At 37.4% G+C, this 24,461-nt stretch overlaps 4 protein-coding genes and 4 pseudogenes across 9 annotated transcripts; 4 read left to right on the top strand and 4 right to left on the bottom strand.

Annotated features, from left to right (window-relative positions):
• The first annotated feature begins 4,617 nt into the window (after positions 1–4,617).
• LOC125216894 (G-type lectin S-receptor-like serine/threonine-protein kinase At5g24080) lies at positions 4,618–8,059 on the top strand (annotated as a pseudogene). The gene is made up of 4 exons (XR_016136654.1): positions 4,618–5,756; positions 5,830–5,862; positions 6,207–6,293; positions 6,400–8,059. The product of XR_016136654.1 is annotated as a G-type lectin S-receptor-like serine/threonine-protein kinase At5g24080 (transcript).
• On the bottom strand, positions 8,050–9,144 carry LOC125209935 (putative inactive receptor kinase At4g23740 pseudogene; annotated as a pseudogene). The gene is made up of 3 exons (XR_016136264.1): positions 9,129–9,144; positions 8,237–9,073; positions 8,050–8,178 (listed from the first exon to the last, which is right to left on the bottom strand). The product of XR_016136264.1 is annotated as a putative inactive receptor kinase At4g23740 pseudogene (transcript).
• A 556-nt stretch (positions 9,145–9,700) lies between these two features.
• On the top strand, positions 9,701–12,174 carry LPA2 (low psii accumulation2). The gene is made up of 2 exons (XM_048116307.2): positions 9,701–10,128; positions 11,861–12,174. The coding sequence occupies exons 1-2, from the start codon at positions 9,753–9,755 to the stop codon at positions 12,004–12,006; spliced, it is 522 nt and encodes a 173-aa protein (XP_047972264.1). The 5' UTR covers positions 9,701–9,752; the 3' UTR covers positions 12,007–12,174.
• A 131-nt stretch (positions 12,175–12,305) lies between these two features.
• On the top strand, positions 12,306–14,367 carry LOC125215024 (UDP-glucuronate 4-epimerase 3 pseudogene; annotated as a pseudogene).
• A 1,222-nt stretch (positions 14,368–15,589) lies between these two features.
• LOC125216925 (small ribosomal subunit protein uS10y-like) lies at positions 15,590–17,378 on the bottom strand. 4 transcript variants are annotated; one of them, XM_048118712.2, is made up of 4 exons: positions 17,247–17,378; positions 17,002–17,135; positions 16,430–16,543; positions 15,590–15,891 (listed from the first exon to the last, which is right to left on the bottom strand). In XM_048118712.2, exons 2-4 carry the CDS (start codon positions 17,111–17,113, stop codon positions 15,749–15,751), a joined length of 369 nt encoding a protein of 122 aa, XP_047974669.1. In that variant the 5' UTR covers positions 17,114–17,135; positions 17,247–17,378; the 3' UTR covers positions 15,590–15,748. The 4 variants fall into 4 exon arrangements, with proteins under 4 accessions (XP_047974669.1, XP_047974671.1, XP_047974670.1 ...); XM_048118714.2 differs by having other exon boundaries at positions 17,002–17,132; positions 17,247–17,354; XM_048118713.2 differs by having other exon boundaries at positions 17,219–17,343.
• On the bottom strand, positions 17,219–20,086 carry LOC125212316 (chloride conductance regulatory protein ICln-like). The gene is made up of 7 exons (XM_048112445.2): positions 19,843–20,086; positions 19,618–19,741; positions 18,777–18,891; positions 18,597–18,656; positions 18,454–18,510; positions 18,264–18,355; positions 17,219–18,141 (listed from the first exon to the last, which is right to left on the bottom strand). Exons 1-7 carry the CDS (start codon positions 20,013–20,015, stop codon positions 18,070–18,072), a joined length of 693 nt encoding a protein of 230 aa, XP_047968402.1. The 5' UTR covers positions 20,016–20,086; the 3' UTR covers positions 17,219–18,069.
• A 974-nt stretch (positions 20,087–21,060) lies between these two features.
• LOC125216855 (small ribosomal subunit protein uS15-like) lies at positions 21,061–23,106 on the top strand. The gene is made up of 5 exons (XM_048118627.2): positions 21,061–21,188; positions 21,277–21,349; positions 21,439–21,577; positions 21,884–22,070; positions 22,902–23,106. The coding sequence occupies exons 1-5, from the start codon at positions 21,166–21,168 to the stop codon at positions 22,933–22,935; spliced, it is 456 nt and encodes a 151-aa protein (XP_047974584.1). The 5' UTR covers positions 21,061–21,165; the 3' UTR covers positions 22,936–23,106.
• A 565-nt stretch (positions 23,107–23,671) lies between these two features.
• On the bottom strand, positions 23,672–24,438 carry LOC148930713 (uncharacterized; annotated as a pseudogene).
• Between the last annotated feature and the right edge of the window lie 23 nt (positions 24,439–24,461).

The following is a 24,461-nucleotide window of genomic DNA, read 5'->3' as shown; positions in this document are numbered from 1 at the left end:
TATGATATTGTCCGCTTTGGGCAAAGTCCTCACGGTTTTGCTCTTGGGGTACTCCCTAAAAGGCCTCATACTAATGGAGTAGGGGTAGCCCATTTATACACTTGCAAATCTCGTTCATTCTCCGATGTGGGATATGGTTTGCTCCCTTTCAGTTATTATGTTTAGTTTCATAAAATTGTGAATATAGGAACTATGATACGGGATCCCATTTATAAGCAAAGCCAAATGATTTTCTTTGTATAGAGAGGCAGAGATCTTATTTTTTATCTCATATTTTGAATTTTAGTGAATGGTGAGAGTGAAATTAAATACGACATGGGTTATAACACGGATTTTAACTTTATATCAAAGGTACACTATCGACAAAGATCGTTGTTACCATAATTGTTCGACGCCAACTAACGATAACAAGTATTGTGACTTTAACGACAAATAATAAACTCAATTATAACAAACGACAAAGATCATTATCACAGCAGTGTTGTTCAATGGCCAACAAACGACAAAGATCGTTATAAACTACAGAATTATTCTATCACCAAATAATAAATTTCGTATTTAATTTCAAAAGTACTTGTGTTTATTGAATATCTGACAAATGTCGACCAACGACAAAAAGATCATGTGATAATTATTGTGCAACGACCGATAGATGACAAAGATAGTTGCCAATTCCATAAATAAGAGTTTTACCATAAAAATACAAGCTTAGTTTAATTTAAATAACGAATACTCCCTCCGTCCACGAATGGGAGTGACGTTCCTATCCGGCACGTGTTTTAAGAAATGATAAGAAAAGTGGGTGGAAGAAACTTAGTGGAATATTGGTCCCACTTATATTTATTAGTTTTAAATGATATGTGAGTGGAGTGAGTTAGTGGAATGTGGGGCCTCTTTACCATTTATAGTAATTATGAACCGGGTCCTATTCGCAGACGGAGCAAAATAGAAAAACGGGACTCCTATTTGCAGACAGAGGGAGTATAACATTAGATTAACATTTTGTTTTTAGCAATAAACTAACGACAAATATGGCCGTGACAACTATAGTGCAACAACCGACATACGACAAAGAATGTTGTAAACTGCATTAAAGAGTTTCAGCTTATAAAATAAGCTTAGTATAAAGCCATGTTATAATTAATTTCACTCTCACCAGTCATTAAAATTCAAAATCTGGGATAAAAGATTAGATCGCTGCCTCTCTATGCAAAGAGAATTATTTGAGTTTGCTTATGAGAGAACGTGTCTTTTTATCATCTGAACACCCAATCCATGGTTTTGAGTCACAAGTAAAACAGTAAGAAAAATTAAATAAAATTTGCCTGATTTTGAGCATTAATTGCAAAAAAAAATTCTCAAATGCCTCTATGAATATAGTCTGAAAATACGCATATTTCACTCATCCCTCTCTCTCAAACAGTTCATTTTATTCAAACAAATGGCATTTGAAAACATATGCATCTCTCTCTCTCTCTCATGTTGTCTATTGTGGGATCTAATTTTGATGTGTTATGATATGGAATCCTAAGTCTCTTTAGGAACATCGAAGTGGTGAAGGTCTCTTCTATAAGCCGGGAGATCTAAAAATTGAGCTTAATTCCTACAAAATAAGACTTGGAATTTGATGTGTTCCACCTTTTGTGTCTCATTTTCGGTCCCAACTCTTAATTCTTTGATTTTATTGTTTTCTTTCAAATTTAATTTCTTGTGTGTAGGGTTTCACTAGAATTTATAATTTATTTAGCCTATTCCATTATTAATTATTGACATGAATAATTAATCCCGAATTAGTGTGTATATTCTTGTTATACAATTTTATTTTTACCACAAATAGTAATTAGACTTACCAACTAATAGACCTAGGGTGAACTTAATCGAGATTCAAAGAAAGAAACTCAGTCCAGTCCAACTCGTTTCTAAGCATAGTCTGACATTGGTAATCGATTGCTTTGACATAGTATTTCCGGGAGTGGATATAAATGGAGGTGACGCTATTTTCGCATACTCATACATAACCACGATTGCCACAGTTGGTGAGGCGGAAAAGGAAGCTAATATTGTGAATGAGGCCACATGAAGAAGGGGTGCAGTTTGCACAACAAGTTCGAAAGAGAATGAAGAAAGATGAACATGTGAGGAAGAGGAGGTTCTGAGTGATCATCATTCTCTTTTCATACTTCCACCACAAACCTAACATCTTACAGCATTGATCTATGACCAAGTCATAGAATATGAAAAGTGGTAACATTTCCTTCTTCTAATTTGTTTTGTCGGCTCCAAGTGGTACTCCCTCCGTCCCGGATAATTCGACACACTTTGACTGGGCACGGGTTTTAAGAAATGTAATGGAAAGTGAGTTGAAAGTAGGTGGGATGTGGGTCCTACTTTTAAAGTATTAGTTTTATAATAAAATGTGAGTATGAATGAGTTAGTGGAATATGGGAACTAGTGGAATATGAGGTCCACTACCAAAATAGTAAAAAGTGAAGTGGGACAAATTATGTGGGACTGACCGAAATAGAAAACTGGGACGAATTATCCGGGACGGAGGGAGTAACTTTTTTCTTCCTCTAATTTGTTTTGTTGACTTTGGAGTTTTGATCTAGCATTATCTGTAGACTTAGTTGAGTAGGATTTGAATTACTATTTAGCATATCACTATCAACAATAATGGAAAACTAATTATATTATCAGATTAAATTAAAGATTAAGTTCTCAAGTAAATACTCCCCCCCCACCCCCCACCCCCCACACACTATAAGCGATCATTTTTCTTTTTTTAGATATTTCACTCTAAATTACATAATTTTTTATATAGAAACATCATTTTCTCTACTTTTCTACTTTTCTCCCATTTGTTACTTTATTTTCTCTACTTTACTCACAAAACAATACTACATAAAATTCTGTGTTGAATTAGAAATGTCCCACTTAGGTGGTATTCAGTTTCCTAGATAAAATAATAACAAGATACATTGTAGGATTGAGTTGTGAAATTATTTTAGTCATAAGGGGTTAGAGAAGGGTGTCAAAACCGGTACCCGCAGGTATCCGCACCCGATTTTGCGGGTATCCGAACCCGCAAATTCCAAATTTTACATACCCAAACCCGACACCGCAAAGTTAAACGGGTATCCCGAATACACGCATCGGATACCCGAACCCGCAGCTGCGGATACCCGCACCCGCTAAGTACATGATTATTGCAATGAAGTGATGAACCACTACAATATTTATAGTGTTTGTCTTATTAATTCTTTCATACGTGACCGATGTGGGATTAGCATTGTGGGAGTCACACGCATTCCATACAAGTTCACATTAATAATTTAATTTAATATGTATGATAAATGTTTAGCTTTACTTATTTCTTATTTCTTATTTCATATTTCAATATGAATTAATTAATATATGGACAAAATAATGGCGTAAATAATTTCTTTATTTTAGCACTATACCTCCAGTAATAATAATACCAAGTAGAACCCCTTCAATAAAAATAATTGTAACTCTTCTATAAAAAAGAAATTTCATTAAAAATATTGCCAAATAGATATATAAATATTTTGCAAATTTTAAAGCTTAATAAGAAATACTCTTAATTAATTCGGTTTACTATGCAAAAAATTTCTGTTTATTTTATAATAATTCACGTTAATGTTGGTTGATTGCATGTATGATTTTTATCACAAAAATATATATACGTATGTGTATATATATAAGCATTTGTGCAAAATCATTGAAGTGAACAATGTTTGTGGTTAGATAATTCAACCATCAATTTCTCTAGGAAACATTGTGTTTATAATCATCTCTTCCAAAGATGCTTCATCTTTACATGAATTTTCAGTTGTCCCACATCGGACGTGGAATGGATGGTTGGTAGAGTTTGTGTAGTATAAGTATTATAGGGTGAGTGAACAGTAGATTATTGTGTAGAAGGTTGTATCCTAAAATGAAGTCGGGTATTGCGGGTTATTTACCTGATCGGGTAACGGGTATACCTGATACCTGATGTTTTCATGCTTATAATACCCGATGCCGAACCCATACCCGATTTTTTTGGTTAACGGGTATCCGATATCCGACGGGTATCGGGCCGTGTTTGGACACCCCTAGGGTTAGGTATGACTAATTATCTCATGATTATCCATCTAGGATTGAACTGTAGGATTGAATCTCATGAACCAAGTACACTACATATTTATTCCGGGATACAATCTTGCAAACCGAACACCCCCTTAGAGTGGGACAGAGGAAGTATTAAATAGTACTACCTCCGTCTCAAGGTAGTTGAGTCATTTTTTTTTTGCACTCATTTTATAAAAATGATAATCTTTACTTTAACAATTTATTACTCCCTCCGTCCCGGCTAAGATGACACATTGCTTAGCCGGCACAGGATTTTAGGAGTTATTGGTTAAAGTGTTTAATTGGAGAGAGAGTAGGTGGGTGTAAGTATTAAATTAGAGAGATAAAAAAGATGAAAATTTTAATAGGAGTGAGAAAAAAGGTTGAGTGTATTAATTGGAGAGAGAAAGTTACCAAAAAAGGAAATGCGTCATCTTAGTTGGGACAAACTAAAAAGGAAAACGTGTCATCTTAAGCGGGACGGAGGGAGTATATTTTTACAAAACGAGTGCGAAAAAGAAATGACTCTAAGTATACAAATTACTCTTTTATTGTCCAAGAAAATAGACAAATACACATTTTATCGAGTTCAATGAAAACAACATACCCAAAAAATTTAAATATACAAATTAATCTCTTAATTTATTTTGTAAAAGTCTCACTTAATTTTTAATATACTGGGTTGGTTGTTATGACCAGCTGCTATTAAATATTTTCATGGCCATAATTATAGAAGAGAAGACATTTTACCCTCCCTTGGTGTACATTTTGACTAAGATTTGTGATTGTGACAAAGAAAGAAGAGAAGACTTGGTTATAGATGTTGCCTTATAAAATGACAAGTTTGTGTTGGAAAAATATGAATCCAAGAAAAATGATCACTCAAAACCTCCTCTTCCTCATCTACTCATCTCTCTTGATTCTCTCAGCTCACTCCTTTCAAACTTGCTATGCAAAATGTCCCCCTTCCTCATGTGGTCTCATTCGCAATATTAGTTACCCTTTCCGCCTCAACACCTGTCGCGGCCCTGGTTACGAGTTAGTATGTGAAAACAACATCACCTTCGTTTATCGCAACTTCCGGAAATATTATGTCAAAGAAATCGATTACCAACACCAAAACATCCGGCTCTCTGATATTTCGACAAACAACATCTGTTCTCTTCCTTCCTACACTCTAGATGAGAATAGCTATTTCGCTCATGGATATTACATAGGTCGTTCTAATCAGCCTATTAATTTGGTGAGGTGTGAGCATCCCTTGCATAACTCTTCCCTCTTTACCCAACTTACTGATTGTGAGCAATCTACCAAATACTCATACATAAAGGTTGGGGACTTGAATCCCAACGAGATTGACAACATGTGCACAATTGTTTCTATACTGATAATATCTAGGTGTTCTCAAAATTTGAATAATGTATCGCTCAACCAAATATCTTTGTGTTCTCAAAATATGAATAATGCATCACTCTCAGAAATATATCTGTCTTTGCTATATGGATTTGATCTGTCTTGGTTCAGTTTTATGTGTAACTACTGCAAAGGAGAAATATGGAATTGTTATCAAATTTCAGATGGCCTAGTTGATTGCGGCCATTCACAACTGTATTATAAATGGGGTAAGATAACTGCTTTACAAGTTCAGGGTTCCATTTCTATTCTTGATACTTTTTTGTGCTCCTGGATTTGCAGTGTACATCTTGGACTCCTTCCGATCACCTAAAGGTAAGATAATTGGTCTGTTCCATGTCTATTAAGTAAAATGACGTTCAGTTCGTTAGACAATATAATAGTGTAAGATGGATAATCATGTGATACTGGGTAATCTTGGCACTGTAAAGAAGACATAAAAGTCTCTGATTAGGAGTAAGCATTTATACTTCTCAACAACTTTTCTTGTATTTCTCATTAGGCCCAACCGGAGGCTGTCTCCTGATTTTAATTCTCATACTTGGTGAGCTCTTGATTTGCTGCTGCACAATTAAATTTTTTACTACTAACATGTAACTAATTTGCATTAGAGATATTTGTATGTTGGCAGTAATTAACTTTGTATTGAAATTTTCCAGCTGTTGTTTTTGGAGGGGTAACCATTCCTCTAAAAATCATGATTATCTTCGCACTTGGGGCCTATTTTTGGACTCAAACAACAACTTGTAAAGACTTCTTACACACCTTCTGTCTGGATTATTTTGTGTTATTGGAACATATTTTCACAGTGTTTGGAAACTTATTTTGCTATCCATGTGTGTGGAAATGCAGTTTGGCTCCCTGAAGCTCAATCCATCGATGAGCTCCCAAGAAGGGTACATTTTGGGATACCATTCACTCTTTCTGATGTCGCTGTTGTTAGTTTGGGTGTAAGATTCATCATGGGGTTTCTCGGCGGGATGTGGTTCCTGATCTACAAATTTCGGAAAAGGCATTTGTCCGCGTACGAGGATATAGAGAGCTTCCTACAAAGTGACAACCATCTATCCCCTATCAGGTACTCCTACTCAGACATAAAGAAGATGACTAGAAATTTCTGAGAAAAACTAGGTGAAGGTGGTTTTGGCTCTGTTTACAAAGGAAAGCTTCGAAGTGGCCATTACGTAGCAGTCAAGCTCTTAGGAAAAGCCAAAATAAATGACAAGGATTTCATCAATGAAATCGGAACAATTGGGAGGGTTCATCATATCAATGTTGTCCAACTTGTTGGATATTGTGCAGAGAGATCCAAGCGCGTCCTCATTCTCGATTTCATGCCAAATGGCTCTCTTGACAAGTACATACTCAACCCAGAAAAAGTATCTTCATTGGATTGGGATATGAAATTCAAGATTGCAGTTGGAGTGGCTCGAGGGATTCAGTATTTGCATTGTGGTTGTGATATCAAGATCTTGCATTTTGACATCAAGCCTCACAATATACTTCTTGATGACAAGTTTGTCCCCAAGGTCTCCGATTTCGGGCTAGCAAAGTTATGCTCGATAGAAAAGAACACGGTAACGATGACTGCTGCTAGAGGCACTATAGGCTATGTTGCTCCGGAACTCATCAACAGAAGCATTGGCCTAGTGTCTCACAAGGCCGATGTATATAGTTTTGGGATGTTGTTGATGGAGATGGCGGGCGTAAACAGAGAGTTGAGGGGAAACAAAGATGATTCAACCAAGTATTTCCCAGATTGGATATATGATTGTATTAACAAAGGAGAGGGGATTGTAACTGGAGAAGCAAAGAACAACAATATTGATGATGACAATGAGATTGGAAAGAGTGTTCTTGAGAAGATGGCAATTGTTGGTCTATGGTGCATACAAATGAATCTAGATAATCGTCCATCAATGAACACAGTATTGGAGATGTTGGAAGGTTATGTAGAAGATTTGAAGATTCCGGAGCATCCATCTCACTTAGTAAACGAGGACAAGAGTCGGGCTGCAGATTCAGTTGGTTCTGAGTCACAGTTGGATTATGACAATGGTAGTGTCATTGAGATTAGTATAGCTTGAATCTGTATTATCCGATGTTGTGATGTTTTTGCTTGAAATGGATGGGCATCTTTAGTCCTCCATCAATCTCTTGCTTGTATCACATTTGTTGTCCCAATTTCCTTTTCATTTTTAGTGTGTGTTTGGTGTAATGGAATTGAGAACTTGGATTTAGAAAAATGGAGCCTCAATCACAACGATTTTGGTGCCAACTCGGAGTGGTGGCCAGACAAAGATTCGACCGTGACCAATGAGGACGTTGGCCTTAAGGTGGTTGATTGCTACGGACTCAGTGTCCCACATCAATTGTGAGAACAATTGGTGTGAGGTTTAGGGAAGAAATGGAGTCATTCACCAAAAAAAGAATTCGTGAAGCGGATAAAGAAAATATTGGTCAATCCAGCATCAAAGGCCACAATGGCACGATTTTGGTCACTGAGGAAAATATTGGAGGATTTTATATTTCCGAGCACAAGATCCTGATCTTGTCCGTGGACGTGAGCGATACCTCTTGCTGCTCCAAGAGCAATCTTGACTCTGGTTACCCAGTCATCACCTCTTATCCCTACAAAATCAGCATAAACATAACATTTTAATTTATGTCAAAACAAGATTCAACTTACCATGTAGTGAAGATATGCAGCCTTGAGTGTAATAATCATACAGCAAAAGCTTTTAATATCTTGCATAGTAAAAAGCCTTTAATCGACCGATATTCGTGTGATTCATTCTTCCAAATAACTCCACATGCTTCTGAAAATCCTTGAATGTTGGATTCACATCTTTTAATCTCTTCACCACAACTACACTTCCATTGTCGAGTATTGCCCTGTAACTATTCCCGAATGATCCTTTCCCAAGCACCTCAGCAGCAGAAGCCTCCAGTAAATACTCGATCCCACATACGGAATCTACATTAACATCCTCAAGAAATACAAGTTTTCCTTCCCAGCTCGTTGACTTCAAAGAGCGGCTCACTCGGTTCGATATGCCTATATCCGCCAACATCTCCACCACTTCAGATATTTTAGGTCTCCTCTTTGCTGAATTTGCCACACATCTAATTCCTATTTGCAGCATTTTAATCATCTGTTCACTAATGGAAGGATGCTTCAAGAGGTCGGGATCGAAAACGTTAGCAGCCCTCTCGTTAGTTTTAACTGATTTAACCAGCTTGACTAGGTTAACAGCTGCAGGATCCTTTCTTGTTAGAAGCTCGAGTAGCAGAATTCCAAAGCTATACACATCTGATGCAGTTGGTTTGAGTCTAGTTTTCGTCATGTTTGACAAGACGAAATCTGATACACAGCCGTATAGTTGCTGATTGAGAATAATATTTGATGTCTTAATGTTTCCATGGACAAGCATCCCACCAAGTTCTTTGTGTATTTCAGCAATGCCCCTCGCTGCACCAACGGCAATTTTTACTCTGGTTTCCCAGTCTACATTTGCCGTTAGGCCTGTGAAACATGATACGATATATAAGATACGATACACAAGGAACATTGAACAAACATTGAACATTGAACATTGAACAAAAAGTGAGTAAAGTATGAGAGAGGGAAGAAAAAGTGGAAAAAGTATGAGATAAACTTTCCGTTTTTAGAAAGTGATCTATTTTTTGTGGACGTCCCACAATGGCAAAAAGTGATCTATTTTTTGTGGACGGAAGGAGTAGTTGTAATTAATTTTTCAATGTTATTTTTATTTCTGGATTTTGACTCTTTTCTTCCACACTATCTCTCATGTTTTATCACTCGACGGGTTACTTCAGCGCCATTACACCCGGTGCTCGAACATCGAATCGAGGCATTTTTCCCAACCCCTTCTTATCATGTAAACACTGGGGCACTCTATGTTCTCAAATCGATAACCATCTTTTGACGAATCTAGTCTGTTATGTCCCTCGGAACCCACAAAAATATTCACATGTTGGCTATCGACTAGTGCTTTCGAAATGGTCTAAGGGGTCCATACTCAATACTCCTCCTTTTTCAATATAGATTTGAGATGTCACATTGAGCTAATATAGAAGAACAAAATTGAAATTGTTATGGATCATAAAAAGGAATAAAATAGATGAATAGATAAAAAGGGGAGAGTGAGGTGTCACAACCACTGAAACTAACTAAACTGAAAATGGCGCTAATACTTCACCCACCGCCATCTTCATCTTCATCGTTTACCACCAATAAACCCAATCCCCTCTTCCACGCACCTCTCCGCCCCAAATTCCGCATCAAATTCCAGCTGGAAGAAGAAACCCCTTCGACCCAATCTACAGAGAAACCTCCGGGTTCGGGATTCGGCGCCTTGGCAAAGAAGAAGCAGTCGAAAGGGAAGAGGGAGAGGGCGTCGATTATCCGCAGAGAGCCGCTGGAGAAGCCGAGCTTCGTGTCGGCGCAGGAGGCGGCTCGTGTGGAGGAGCTGAGCAAGAACGAGAACGCTTTCCTGCTTGCTTGGTCGGGTCTCGGCGCGATTATTCTGGTCCAGGGCATTGCTCTTGCTGCTTCAGGTTCGGATTTTGGGAATTGGGATGTCTAATTTGTTTTTTCTTCAGCTTAATTGCGTTAATTGGGAGTTTATTAGGTTTGTTGAATTAGTTTGTTCATGCTTCAGGTTTTGATTTTGAGAATTGGGGGATCTCTGTGGTAATTTGTGCTCCTTTTGTTTGATTACGGTTTATCTTTAGCTTGATTGAGAGTTTATTAGGTTTGTTGAATTAATTTGTTCATGGTTTTGGTGGTCTTGTTGTGTATTGGGCTTGTGTTTATTGATGCTGTTTTTGTTATTGTGAAGATTATTATATGTGAGGTTTAAGGTGAGAAATGGTGATGGAACAAAGCTGAATTAGATTGTAGAAAAAATAGTTGAAGATTATATTTGGGAAGTTGAAGAATTTCCACAGATGGTCTATTGTGGGCTTCGTTGTGTTCGGCTCTCTCTCTCTCGATTCTTATGCAATATGCCAATTCAATTTTTGGCTATAACAAGCTAAGGTAGGATTTAGGAATGTGGTTTGTATCTTGACAAAGAGTTCATGAAATGAAGGAGCAATCTTGATAGTTTCTTCTTTATCCAGTTCTGTTTACTGCTTCGCGTGATTGGATATGAATTCATTTTATCAGTTTGTTGAACTTTGGGGTGGGGCTTCTTATGTTACTTATCAATGATCATCGTTAGTTTCAGTATCGGCATTGGAATGTTATCCTAGAAGCTAGGAATAACACGTTCTAAGATATTATAGGAGTAGGTGTGTGGTTTAATTAGCTTTCTTGGTAGTAACCACATGTCGTGAGTATGCTTTACTTTGTCAAATTAGACCAACAGGTCGTCTTCTGTGAAGAAAACTGACACATCAACATCATCAGTTCAATATATTGGCTATCAACAAGCTAAGGTAGGATTTAGGAATGTGGTTTGTATCTTGACAAAGAGTTCATGAAATGAAGGAGCAATCTTGATAGTTTCTTCTTTATCCAGTTCTGTTTACTGCTTCGCGTGATTGGATATGAATTCATTTTATCAGTTTGTTGAACTTTGGGGTGGGGCTTCTTATGTTACTTATCAATGATCATCGTTAGTTTCAGTATCGGCATTGGAATGTTATCCTAGAAGCTAGGAATAACACGTTCTAAGATATTATAGGAGTAGGTGTGTGGTTTAATTAGCTTTCTTGGTAGTAACCACATGTCGTGAGTATGCTTTACTTTGTCAAATTAGACCAACAGGTCGTCTTCTGTGAAGAAAACTGACACATCAACATCATCAGTTCAATATATTGGTTGTAACTTCAATCTTAGTCTCTTAATATTTATTTCTTATTTTGTTGATGAATTAGTTGTTTGGTGTAATTTATCACTCTTCTTGTGAATTATTCTGGGATACGGTATCCTATATAGTGATAGGCCAATGTGTTGGAAATGAAATTTTGGCGAACAACTTCTGTCGTTAGGAGAAGATGTAGTTTACGTTTGAAAGGTCTTGTTTGCTATCAATAGTTTGCAGTTGTGGTAGATGCACTATCAATATTGTTGCGTTATATTTTTCGTGGACTTGTGGAGAAATGTGTGGCAAACAAAACTCGATTACAGATAGAAGAAAACCATTTCAGCAAAAGAAATCCTAACATAGCTTTAATATTACTTTCGTGATTGATAAAATTGTTTTGTTCGTATGCAAGACACTTGATTTGTTGTGAATCTGAAGCTGCAGCAGGTGCCGTTAACTTGCTATTTTGTTTGCAGGTTTTCTACCAGAAGCATGGGATGGCTTCTTGGTCAAGTACCTCTACCCGTCCTTCACTCCTACCGTCTTCTTGTTTGTTGCTGGGACCGTTGTATATGGTGTTTCAAAGTATTTGCAGAACGAGAAATCTGAAAGTGAAAACTGAACCTCAATCGGTTGGAAGCCAATTGCTGTTGCTATCGGGCCATTATAACCGGTTAGTTCTCGGCTGTTCATAGCTCGTAGTGCTCGTCTCCGGAAATTCATAGTGACATTTCAAGAAACAGTCATATATGAGAGCATTTTTATCTAATTGTGATGAATTTATGCTTAATTGCCCTTCTACTGTGATATGCAATTCGATTTACCCTACTACGAGGCCTTCTTGTACCTTCAGGCTTCAGCAACTTATAAAATTACTAGTTTTGGTCAAATTATTGTCAATTTGAAAATGAAAAATATCACGAAGTATCAAAACGGGTGTGCAAAAGTGACCGGGACTCCTAAAGTGGGACAAAAGGAGTATTATAATGATATAATCTCATTTTGTGCACAAATGAGACAGTCATGAAACACTGAAGTTTCATGATTTGAATGACTATTATGCCTAAATCTTTATTTTACATTTTGAGAAAAAAAAATAGTGGGAAATTGTGATTTTTGTGTTTGGAGTGTAACCCTCTATTGATTCTATTTCCTACATTTCTTCGATAGACTTATTAGTACTTCTATTTAGGATAATTCATTTTTCTTACTTTCTTAATTATCTTCTAGCATATACTATTAATCTTTCGTTTGATGATTGTTATAAGAGAAAAATTATTAAGTTATAGTACAAAAATGCAGACCGGATTCTTCTGCTAAATTCTTGGAAACTAGTAATCAAATTTCATCCCCTCTCTCCATTCCATCCCTCACTTTTCCTTGGAGAAATTCACGTTTGTTTCTCTCTCCTAATCTTTCATTCAAGAAACTAACCCTTTGCAGAAACAAAATTCATGCAACGATTCTCTCTATGATTCTTTTGCAGCTTTCTTCGAATACATTCATGATATATGTGTGCATCTACATATATACTATGATGCATTGATGTCAAATCCATATATAGATACAAATCCGGCGAAATATTGTTCACGATGGCCGGCGACCGGTCGCCCTTCATCCAACGTAGATGGAGTTTTTTCCCGACCCCTCGCCTGATCTTTTGGATATCGATTTTCGCCGCCTTGATCTTGTTCCTCTTCTTCCACTCGCCCCCGGATCTCTCCGCCGATCGCCGCACCCTCGCCGCCTCGTGGGGCGGCCACAGCTGGGAGCGCAGCGTCCTGGCCTCAGGCCGCCCACTCTCCAAAGGAGAGGTGTTAACCTCTGGAGGACGTGGCCACCTCTCCGTCCTTGTGACTGGCGCCGCGGGCTTCGTGGGCAGCCACGTCGCCCTGGCCCTAAGGCGCCGCGGCGACGGCGTGGTAGGCATGGACAACTTCAACAACTACTACGACCCATCCCTAAAGCGCGCCCGCCGCAAGCTCCTCGACCGGGCGGACGTGTTTATTGTCGAGGGCGACATCAACGACGCCGCCCTCCTCAACAAGCTCTTCGACATCGTGGCCTTCACGCATGTCATGCACCTTGCTGCCCAAGCCGGGGTCCGCTACGCCATGCAGAACCCTGGCTCGTACGTCCACAGCAACATCGCGGGCCTCGTCAGCATATTTGAGGCGTGCAAGGCGGCCAACCCGCAGCCCGCGGTCGTCTGGGCCTCGTCAAGCTCCGTCTATGGCCTCAACTCGAAGATCCCGTTCTCCGAGAAGGACCAGACGGACAAACCGGCGAGCTTGTATGCCGCGACCAAGAAAGCAGGCGAGGAGATCGCGCACACGTACAACCACATCTACGGTCTCTCGATAACCGGGCTGAGGTTCTTCACGGTGTACGGGCCATGGGGGCGGCCCGACATGGCCTACTTTTTCTTCACCAAGGACATCCTCAAGGGGAAGCCCATCTCCATATTCGAAGGCCCTCACCACCAGAGTGTGGCGAGGGACTTCACGTATATTGACGACATCGTGAAGGGCTGCCTGGCTTCCATTGACACCGCGCAGGAGAGCACGGGTAGCGGCGGGAAGAAGAAGGGACCCGCGCAGCTGCGTGTGTATAATCTTGGTAACACATCACCCGTGCCGGTGACCAAGCTGGTGAGCATACTCGAGAAGCTGTTGAAGACGAAGGCGAAGAAGCATGTGCTGCCAATGCCACGCAATGGAGATGTCGTGTATACGCATGCGAATATCAGCCGGGCGAACAAGGAGCTGCGCTACAGGCCCACCACTGACTTGCAGGCTGGTCTTAAGAAATTTGTGCGTTGGTATCTTGATTACTACTCTGGAAACAGAAAGAGGCTTTATTGGTGAACTCATATTTGATTTTTTTGTTGTGTATATTATTTAGGGAGAGTTGTAAAGTTTGTTACATTTTATTGGAATGTTTGTGGATTCTTTAATTTGTTAACTGGGAAAAAATTACTTCCTATGTCCAATAAAAGTAAGTCACAGTATTTCAGTTTTTCAACTCACCTTCAGTGAATTACATATTTAGGACTTATACTTATCACGACGCACGTTTGCGGTCTCTATACTTACAAAATATCATTTGCGGTCTCTATACTTGTATTTATACACGTTTTAAGGTTCTTTTCTTTTTTTGACATTTTTTAGGACACAAATACCCCCAAATAGATGAAGGGCAAATTTATATATTACTATTTTCTCTCCTTTTTCTTTCTTCTTCATATTTTCTCTTTCTTCTTTTTGTAAATGACTTGTATAATTAGTACAAAAATTGAGATGAGACATATTTGAAGAAAGAAATTAGACAAATCAAATGTTCAGCTAAGAAGTTTATTTTACATTATTTTGTTAGAATTGCGAAGATAAATTTCTGATGTGAGAACCCACATAAGTCGCGGGCGCTGCGCACTTGCTAAATACACACAACCAAAATTACCATAATTTCATACATTCCATTTATCGCTTATTATTCCTCACTTTACGATTGATTAGATTCAAATATTCACTTGTTGAAATTCGTCGTTCAAATTTTTAATCTTTTATTTACGGGATCATTAACTATAATACTCCACATTTGAAGCATAATCACAAATACTCTAGTGTGATGAAGAAAAATGACGTGGAAATATAAAATTTATCATCATATGATTAAATTTCTCAAAAAATTTAACAGAATACAAGGAAATAAGATTAACAAACCCATAATTTTAGTTCTAATTTTATTATAGACAAAGGAAAAAGAAAGAAGGAAGATGAAAGAGAGAAAATAGTGTATAAATTTTTTCTTTGGGGGTATTTTTGTCCAAAAAAATATTAGAAAGTGAAAAGAACCTTAAAACGTGCATAAGTACAAGTATAAGGACCGCAAATGATATTTTGTAAGTATAGGGACCACAAACGTTCGTCGTGATAAGTATAGGTCCTAAATATGTAATTCACTCTTAAAACAAATAGTACTATAAAAAATGAAGACAGACTCATATTGGTGAACGAAGGGAATATATTTTAATCATTTAAGCTTTCCATTTTATAACAAGAAATCAAGAAAAAACACTGCATGATGAACATATTCAGAATTCAAACTTCATTTCACAAGATATGATTAATCAGATTCTACAAGTGAAGAGAGACAATGTGGATATCAAGATTAAGATGGAAAACATCAAGATGGAAATGCAAGGCTGTCACATAAACTGAATTCCATATCTCAACAACAAAAAAGTATTCGACGTAAATATAAAGGAGTCTAGGATATTCAAAATTGTGAACAGTCAAAGGAACTCGTATAACAGCCTTGCCCCATATATGCGGCTCAAGGATTTCTGGCTTAACAAGATGTGTCTAAGAATCTGCGATTGTGACTTCGACCTCTACACCAGGTTCAATGGTAATTGAAGTGATCTGCTTCACAACATCGGGTGAGCTGAAAAGGTCAATCACTCGCTTGTGAACCCTAAGCTCAAACCTATCAAAGGTGTTGGTACCTGGAGAAACAAGATTCAGGCACCAGTTGATTATTTAAATGTTCCAATGAAAAAAAGTAGGATCAGTCGATTAAGAACATCAAATATGTATTGCTAAAAATAAGATATGTATCGGGTTAATCATTCAAAATGAAGAAAGACACATTGCCCAAAATGCAGACTTACAGGATCAATAAAGGAGATTCATTTAAGGTTATGTTCTAATTTCTATAGCTGCTATACTTCACGAGTGTACCCTTAATCAAACTTGCAATTAGTGAAGACCAAAGACATGAACAAAGCTTTACAACAAAACAAGCCGTCTAATGCAATAAGGAGGAACAGATTGAAAACAAACAGTTGAGCTTATATAAGAGTAATAGCTTTATAAGAACAATACCAGAGTGACCACAAAATATTACTCATGGTAAAAAGACCTTAATGAGGTAGCATAAAAGAAGAAACTTTTACTAAGAACACTACTATAAACACTCGAATTCCAAATAAAATGATGCATTGAACAGAAACTCAATAAGAAAATGCAAAAAAGGATTTTTACCTTCACCACAAGGAGATTTCCTAGTAGTGATCTTGAGAACCTTAGTGGGCATTCTCACTGGTCCCTTGACTCTGAGCCTCTTGTCCTTGGCACCACGCACCAAGTCGGCACAGACTGTAAGCATCAATCCTCAGTACATCAGCAAAAACATCTCCACGCAGACAAAGGCATACAATGCAAAAAACATACTAGTAAAATTTCACCTTTACAACGGAGAAAATAGCAATATGAATAGTATATATCAAGCAAAGTAAGCATAGATATGCACTCCGAAATCCTACAACAACAGACACTTTACCAATACTGAAAACCAGTGGACCTCCCATGTTAAAGAGTGTGTTTGGTTCAATTCTGATCAATCAATTCTGATTAAAAATCAAACATTTTTTCCTATTTCTCTCTCTCTCTCTCTCTCTCTCTAACTCTCTTCCATATAAAATTTATGCTAGATTCTCAATCACAGCCTAACATTACAAGGTACGAATAAAATAGATGATCTCTATATTATTGAATACTAACAGAGCATAACAAATTGAGTATTCCATAATCATTGAAACAAAAAAAGTGTGAACCTTTCTCCAAATTCTTCACGTTCTTGGAAGAAAGTGTAATACGAATCTTGTGAATCTGCTCCAGGGGCTCCTCTAGCCCTGGCTTTGAGGGTTTTACCGCTGCGAACGCCATGATTCAATCGAGCTTCTTTCTTCTGTCAAAACAGCAGATAGTGAAAAATTAAAACTTTTTGGTAATAGTATCACATTAAATTAACACAACCGCGGAGATCCGTACCGGAAGAATGGAGCGCGGAGATCCGTACCGGAAGAATGGAGCGCGACGGCGGGAGGCGGAGATAACTGTCGACTGCTCCAAGCTGAGCTGAAAACGGATGTTGGATGGGATTATAAATCTAGGGTTAGGGTTTTTATATTTTTTCCTTCTTATCAATTTCTATTTGTTAATGGGCTTCTGTTTTTCAATTTAGCTGAAGGGCAGGCCTATGTATTGAAAGTTAGGCCCAATAAATGGATATTTATAAAAAATAAACTAATATAATTTGTGTTACTGGGTTTTTGTGAATGAAAAAAAAGATGAAAAGGAAATGTCGTTCTGGATATTTATTTAAAATTTGCTTCGTGGAGGTGGAGATATAGGTGTGGATTTATCCAATAACATGCTTTTGTGTTACCCTGAGGATCGAGATCTATTGGCAGTTGTGTATTGTTCACTAAGATCGATTCAAATTGTTTATGGTTCGTTTTGGTAATGTGCCTCGACGAACTTTATGTGTAGCAATTCGGTATATTAGTCCTTCTTGGAATGAAAATAAAGAAAGAGGTCTAGAACTAAGAAGGATTTAAAGAATGGGAATTTTCTAATATCTCAATTAATCTTTCTTTTCCTCAAAATATATTTACTTTGGCACCACAAAACCCAAAAGGCCAAAAGAATTACTACTACAAAATAAATAAACACCATCAAGAATGGATGCGTTGGTTAAATAGATTCTACTCAACAGCTATGTTTAGTGATAGGTTTTATATAAATAAAATCTACAAAATCTACCATACAACATAGTCCATGAAGCTCAAAATGAGCAAACTGTAGAGCTATCCAAATCTGAAACAGAAGAAATGGGAAGTTTAGTGATGACCATTGCTACCATCCTGCTCTATTTCCTCTGCATCCTCGAAGCGCTGATCATTTATCTGAAGCTGCAAGAACAGAGATTGTATAAATTCTTCCATACACATAATACAATGAATCGCATGCACGAGATTCTGAAGGCCGGGAATAAAACTCTAGCATTTTTGCAAACCACCACTATATAACATACCTGCACCACTGATTGAGCTAAGTCCACATTTCCATTGGCACCGATTGGATGGGCTGGATTTTGGTGGGCATCCCATTCCGAGTCATCGTCCTCTGACCAGCCGAAAGAGAAACAAAAAGAGAGCATAAGAATGTAGATAACAGTTAGGAGTACAATAAAGGGAACAAGGGCTTTCGGAATCAATTGGTACCAGCATTGAATTCCAGCTGATCGGCACTGAAAATCCAATTATTTTCACCCTCATCCTCTATAGGAAGCACGATGAAGTAGTTAGCCAGTGAAAAATATACATATGAAAATGTTCTATGTCGTTGTCAAGGAAATTAATACCACCTTCGACTGGATCAGGATTCAGCTCAGCGCATTCACAGAATACAGTAAATAGTCTGTCCACTGCACAAATCAAGGAGAAAATTGCCACTCATAAAAGCGAATAAACATTTACAAAGATGGGCCATGGATTACGCGAGCAGGATAAAAAATAAAAGCATGGCTAGAAAAGCTAACGGATACATTGATTAGGATCCGAGGGCACAAATCTCATCTCGGTTATCTTGGATAAGTTTAGCGTATCGTCAGTTTCAGACTCTGAATCTTCAGACTCGTCTTCCTCAGCCCCATTCTCAATCTTGAAAATTAAAAAAAAATGCACCTATCATTAGACCTTTAAAAAAAGTATATCGAATATCAATGCATACGACTAGAAGCTTGTGTCATCACCAAATTATATACTCCTACAAATTGTACATTTCAATTCATGCCTATGTTTAACAAAGTCACTTCGATGAGGATTCCAATAACTGCAGGTACTACATATTGTAGAATACTAGGCCTTTGGATTAAGGGATTCAAAATGCAAGGAATAAACCGAGTGAATAAAACTTGCAACAAATCAATTTTTACATCAAAATCCTCCTATCAACACAACCTCCTAAAGGTAATACCAGCCATATATATGTACATATGCATAAAGACGCCTCAAAATCCTCTACTGTGTGTATACAACATCTCCACAAGAAATTATTCCAACTTGATCTTCGAACACACGCATTTATTAAAAAGATGCCTTAACATTCCCAAACACTAGAACATACTCAGCAGTTGTTGATTAGTCTCCCTGCAACCAATGGGATGTTTCAACGGAACGACATCTTATCCACCTTGTAGGCAATGTAAACTAGTTCTAAGTAGAATGTTTAGGTGCGTTGGGTAATCCAGGGCATCCGTAGCCGGGACCTTATTCGATCCACACATTCCATAACACAACTTTCACATTATAAACCTAAAAAATGCAACCTAAATTCTATCAACAATAACTACAAAGCTTGAGCATTTTACATGAAAACATCAATACCTGAGCATAGATACAAGGCTGAGGATAAGCCTCGGGATCTCTGGAAACAGCGTGAAGCGACACCGAAATAAAATTGACGGCATAGCCTTTCGCCCTATCCGAATCGCTCAGCCAAATTACTTGCCTTTCCGCACACAATTCGGAACAATCAATAACAAGTTAACAACACAAGAGCTATATAAAAAACTGAGCATAGAAAATGGGAAAGATAATAGGTTAAACAACCTGGTGGTGAGGTAGAGAGTGCCGGGGAGTTCAGGCTGACGGCTGCTGCTGCCGAGGACGATAGAGACGCCGGGCTGCACGAGCATCAGCTCCTCGCCGTGGTGGGAGTCGACGAATGGTTGTCCGACGCCGTCGCCGGTTCTCTCCGTCACGAGTCGGATCGCGGAGGCCATTTTCCGGGAGAGGTTTTGGAATGGGAAATTTGGGGCTTAGGAATACGGTGTCGTTATTGAAATACAATACCAAAATGTGTTCATACTTTAATTTTTATTTAGAATTTTAAAGCTAAATTAAGATACTCCATACCCAGTTTTTATTACAAAAAGAATAATCCAACGTCATATAAAAATAAATATGATGAATAATAATGAAAGTTGAATTAATGTAAGTAAAATATAATAGAAATAAATATAGAGTTTTAAAAAAGGGACTCAATTCAGTCATTCGAAATTTGAAATTTGAAATTTGAACTCATTGACCTTTTAAAATATAGAATGGAACATGCGAATTCTTGAGAATATTTTTTATTTTTTTCCCTCTTCTTTTTTTCTTATTGATTCCTTCAAAATATTTTTTTTTCCTCTTTTTTCTTTCATTCAAATTTTTTTTGCAGTGAAACCGGGAGTACATTTTTCTTTTTTTTCTTTTTGGGAACTGTTTTCTTTTTTTATAACAAAAGCACAGCTATCCCGCATGAAATGGGAGGAGGGTAGATGAAGAGGAGAGTAGATGCAATAGAATTTAGAATTAAGGAGTATACAAAATTTCAAAATTGAAATTTTAAATTTTACATAGGTAATTTGGTCAATTTATAAATGTTATAAGAAAAATAATACAAAAGGAAGAGAAAATGAGAAATTCATTGTTACGAAAAATTTGTATGTTTCGATTCAGTCTCTAAAAAGTCAACAAATTTAATCTAAAATTTTGAATGATTAACAAATTTAATACTTTTACATAAATCTCTTAAATAAATATGATATATAGTCACGAAATATAATGGCCATTAGATTAACATGTGATACAATAGGTGATAATGCAGAAAATAGCAGCATCGTCATTAATCAGTATCCCTTGTATTTTTTTGAACTTGAAGTATATTATTTCAAAATAAATTAATAATAATCGTAGTTAATTATGGTTTTAGAAAATAGTTGTAGTAAAAGATGTGTAAACTTAACTGGGCCAGCCCATGAATTCCCGGATAAAATGGGCCAATTGAAACCCACAAATATCACAAAACCCTAATTTGATCAATTACTTATTCACTTCTTCGAGCTAGAACACTCGGATTTCAGAAGCAGAAAGAGCTGCGCCGTCGCCATGGGTCGCATGCACAGCCGAGGGTACTGATTATCAATCTGTTTTTCGGTTTCGCGCTTATCTGTTATTATCGACTGAGTATCAATTTGAATTCCTCGCCTTGTGTTGCAGAAAGGGTATTTCCGCTTCAGCCCTTCCCTACAAGAGGACTCCTCCCTCCTGGCTCAAAATCACCTCTGAAGATGTAATTTTGATCTCTCTTTTAATCCTTAAATACTACATAATAATCACGATAGAACCATTTTGATGTGATTTTCTCTTTTGTTGTTCAAGGTTGAGGAGAATATCTGCAAGTTTGCGAAGAAGGGTCTCACCCCGTCGCAGATCGGCGTGATTCTCCGTGACTCCCATGGAATTGCTCAGGTGAAGAGCGTCACCGGAAGCAAGATTCTCCGCATTCTCAAGGGTCATGGTATTATCCTGTTTACTTTTCTTCTCAAATTTTCCGTTTTTTTTTTTAATTTATGTTTTCTGGATTGAGGAATGGTTTCTGCTAGGTAATGTGTAAACTGAGCGCGCGCCTAATTTATTAAGTTTTGAGACTTGATATCCATTTTTGAAGTTTTCTGCTTATAAAAAAAGGACTCTTTTTTATGATTTGACGGCTTTGGTGATTGTTAAACAGAGGGATACACTTGTTAATTGTAATTATCTATTTTTTTATGTAAGTGTGTTTTTGCTTTAAGTGGTTAAACAATGTTTGTTAAATGTTAAACAGGGCTTGCACCTGAAATTCCTGAGGATTTGTACCACTTGATCAAGAAAGCAGTGGCTATCAGGAAGCATCTGGAGAGGAACAGGAAGGATAAGGATTCTAAGTTTAGGTTGATTTTGGTTGAGAGCAGGATTCACCGTCTTGCCCGATACTACAAGAAGACAAAGAAGCTTCCGCCTGTCTGGAAATAGTAATTCTCTTGGTCCTATTTTGATGTTCATTTTGTTTGATACTTTCTGCGATTATCTGCTCAAAATGCTTGTAAGTTGCTGGAACTATTAATCAGATTTTCATGTAGATTGTGGTTTAAATTCTATTTTTGAATCTCTAAAAATTGGTTAGAATCTGGCTTCATTCTATATTCATAGTACACTACATAATTTTGGTACCCTACTAAATAAGAGTAGTTAGAATTTCTTGGAATGTTATTGGTGGGGCCACTCGAAGTATTCCAAGTGCACTACATGATTTTAGTAGTTTCGCCCAATCTATGTTTTATACACACTTTGGTTTTAGCATTAACCTTTTGTGATGATGTGCTAGTTGGATGCCTTACTAATTACCTGTTTGAGAGAAGTTCAGAACTTTTAAAGTAGCTTGTTGAAAATTAATTTTCTGAATTTGCTATGAAGTCATTTAGTTTGTTGAAGCTTTGTATTCAAACTATAAAAAATTGAGTTGGAAATACAGATATGTGCTATGATTTTTGTGAGTGATCAAGTGGAAAAGTCTGTTTTGACAAGTTTCTAGGTTGTTGAATGGAGACAAGTTATTAGATAACCTTTTGAAGGATTTGTTTGGATTGGTTTTGATGTTGAGTGCATTCCTAGAATGTGTTTCGGGCCAAAACCATTGGTAAACTTATCAATTTCCAAGTAGCCGGCTAATATGCCACACCCTCTAATCATTTGATGTTTTAAATTGGCTTCTTCACTGCATATTGTTCTTGTTGTTAAATCCATGTTTCTTATATATGCCATAAATCGTTTGCAACTTTTTCATAAACTTTCTTGTTTTGCAGCGAATCAACCACTGCAAGCACTCTTGTGGCCTAGGCTAAAGAATTGCAGAGAGCACAGCACAGTTTGTGCCAATTTGTGGGCAAATTCTGAATTTTGGCATGGAACATAACTTTCAAGAATTTTGTTCTTTGATTTGACAATGTTTTTCAGTTGTTGATGACCATTTTGGTTGATAATACAGTTTTGCTCTTTGATTTCTTTTAATCTTGTACTGGTTTTTTAATTTTGTTAGACATGTTGGTCTTCGAATTCATGAAGAATCTTTATCCATTGAATTTAATTTACATCATTTACCTAGGTTGTCAACTTTTTAAATTCATTCTATAAGTTTCAATATTTTTCAGCATTTGAATCTTACATTTCCAGTAGATAAGCTATATGTATACAAGAAGTAATTAAATTATAAAAGTAGGATGAGTTAAGGCCAAAATTGGTACTAAACATATTGCTATTTTATCTTTTTAGTCTTAAATTTTATCTTTTGGATTCTTTGGTCTCGCACATATGGAAATTTGATCATTTTGGTTTTTCGTCATGAAATTTTTAACAGTCAATGACCGTTTGTCCTATTTTGATCATACTAATTAAGTCTCTATCTCTTTTTTTTTTAATACATGTGACATTTAAGAACCATGGCTATGTCAATCAAAATGTTCAAGAGTTAGTGTAAATTTTTCTGATCAAATCTTATCCAAGATACACATTTCTAAAGCACATGATTCTTGATTAAAACACAAATCACTAATCAATAAAATCATTTTGCAGAAGCTGAAAAAGCCAAAATAGGCAGTTCATTGAACAACAAAACATCACAAAGATTAAGAAATCAATGTTAAAATCAACAATTTCGCAACCAAATTATCTAGTGCTGTTTATTCTAGATAGAACAATTTCCTATCATGAAACACTAAAAATCAAAATTAATCGTATCAGAGTCAAAATCAAGGCGATTCCTTCTTGTCAGCATCATTCGATTTCTCTTCCTCCTCTAGTTGCTTCATCATCGCCTCCTCCGCATCGAGCAGCGGTGCATAGTAATCGGAATGCGCCTCCATACACTTCCTCAACGCCGAAGTCGCCTTAACACATTTCTCCACAATATCCTCTTTGTTCCTCTCTCTTTGTTCTTCTCCCCTTCCTCCAAGCACTTCTCTCAATCCATGAAAGTCTCTCTGCACCCGCCCGCTTTCATGAACAAGCAGAATCCGCACTCGCCTTCTTCTTCCTCCTCTCCTAATCCATCGCCGCCGATCCCTTCTTTGGCCGAATCGTCTGACAATTTCTCATTTGGGGAATTTTCCTCTGATTTCGGTGGATCAGGGGATTCTCGAATTAGGGATTCAGGGTGGGGCGCAGGATCGGATTCGAGTTTGGGTAGATCAGTTTGGGGTGAATTTGAAGGAGACGTCGGGTGGGTGGATGCAGTGGAGATGGAGCTAGGGTTTGCTTGTGAAAGCGCTGCCATGGCTGCCGATCTAAAACCCCTCTCTCCTTATTTGCTTGTGAAAGCGCTGCCATGAGTGTATCTTGGATAAGATTTTATCAGAAATTATTTCTGA

This window comes from Salvia hispanica, chromosome 3, assembly GCF_029641045.1.
Source record: "Salvia hispanica isolate PSC_SH4W2 chromosome 3, Shi_PSC_v1, whole genome shotgun sequence".
In the NCBI taxonomy this organism is placed as follows: domain Eukaryota; kingdom Viridiplantae; phylum Streptophyta; class Magnoliopsida; order Lamiales; family Lamiaceae; genus Salvia; species Salvia hispanica.
This window is presented reverse-complemented; position numbering and strand designations above follow the sequence as displayed.

What these genes read in the sequence shown, in the direction of transcription:
- LOC125216855 (XM_048118627.2), top strand. Translation starts at nt 21,166, where the DNA reads ATGGGTCGCATGCACAGCCGAGG. An exon ending in TCAAAATCACCTCTGAAGAT is followed by an intron (nt 21,350 to 21,438) that starts GTAATTTTGATC and finishes TTGTTGTTCAAG; the next exon opens with GTTGAGGAGAATATCTGCAA. An exon ending in CTTCCGCCTGTCTGGAAATA is followed by an intron (nt 22,071 to 22,901) that starts GTAATTCTCTTG and finishes CTTGTTTTGCAG; the next exon opens with CGAATCAACCACTGCAAGCA.
- LOC125216925 (XM_048118712.2), bottom strand. Translation starts at nt 17,113, where the DNA reads ATGGCGTTCGCAGCGGTAAAACCCTCAAAGCCAGGGCTAGAGGAGCCC. An exon ending in CGTGAAGAATTTGGAGAAAG is followed by an intron (nt 16,544 to 17,001) that starts GTTCACACTTTT and finishes TGATGCTTACAG; the next exon opens with TCTGTGCCGACTTGGTGCGT. An exon ending in GAAATCTCCTTGTGGTGAAG is followed by an intron (nt 15,892 to 16,429) that starts GTAAAAATCCTT and finishes TTGTTTCTCCAG; the next exon opens with GTACCAACACCTTTGATAGG.
- LPA2 (XM_048116307.2), top strand. Translation starts at nt 9,753, where the DNA reads ATGGCGCTAATACTTCACCCACCGCCATCTTCATCTTCATCGTTTACC. An exon ending in CATTGCTCTTGCTGCTTCAG is followed by an intron (nt 10,129 to 11,860) that starts GTTCGGATTTTG and finishes TTTTGTTTGCAG; the next exon opens with GTTTTCTACCAGAAGCATGG.
- LOC125212316 (XM_048112445.2), bottom strand. Translation starts at nt 20,015, where the DNA reads ATGGCCTCCGCGATCCGACTCGTGACGGAGAGAACCGGCGACGGCGTC. An exon ending in GAATCCTGATCCAGTCGAAG is followed by an intron (nt 18,511 to 18,596) that starts GTGGTATTAATT and finishes TGCTTCCTATAG; the next exon opens with AGGATGAGGGTGAAAATAAT. An exon ending in TCAGCTGGAATTCAATGCTG is followed by an intron (nt 18,356 to 18,453) that starts GTACCAATTGAT and finishes TCGGCTGGTCAG; the next exon opens with AGGACGATGACTCGGAATGG.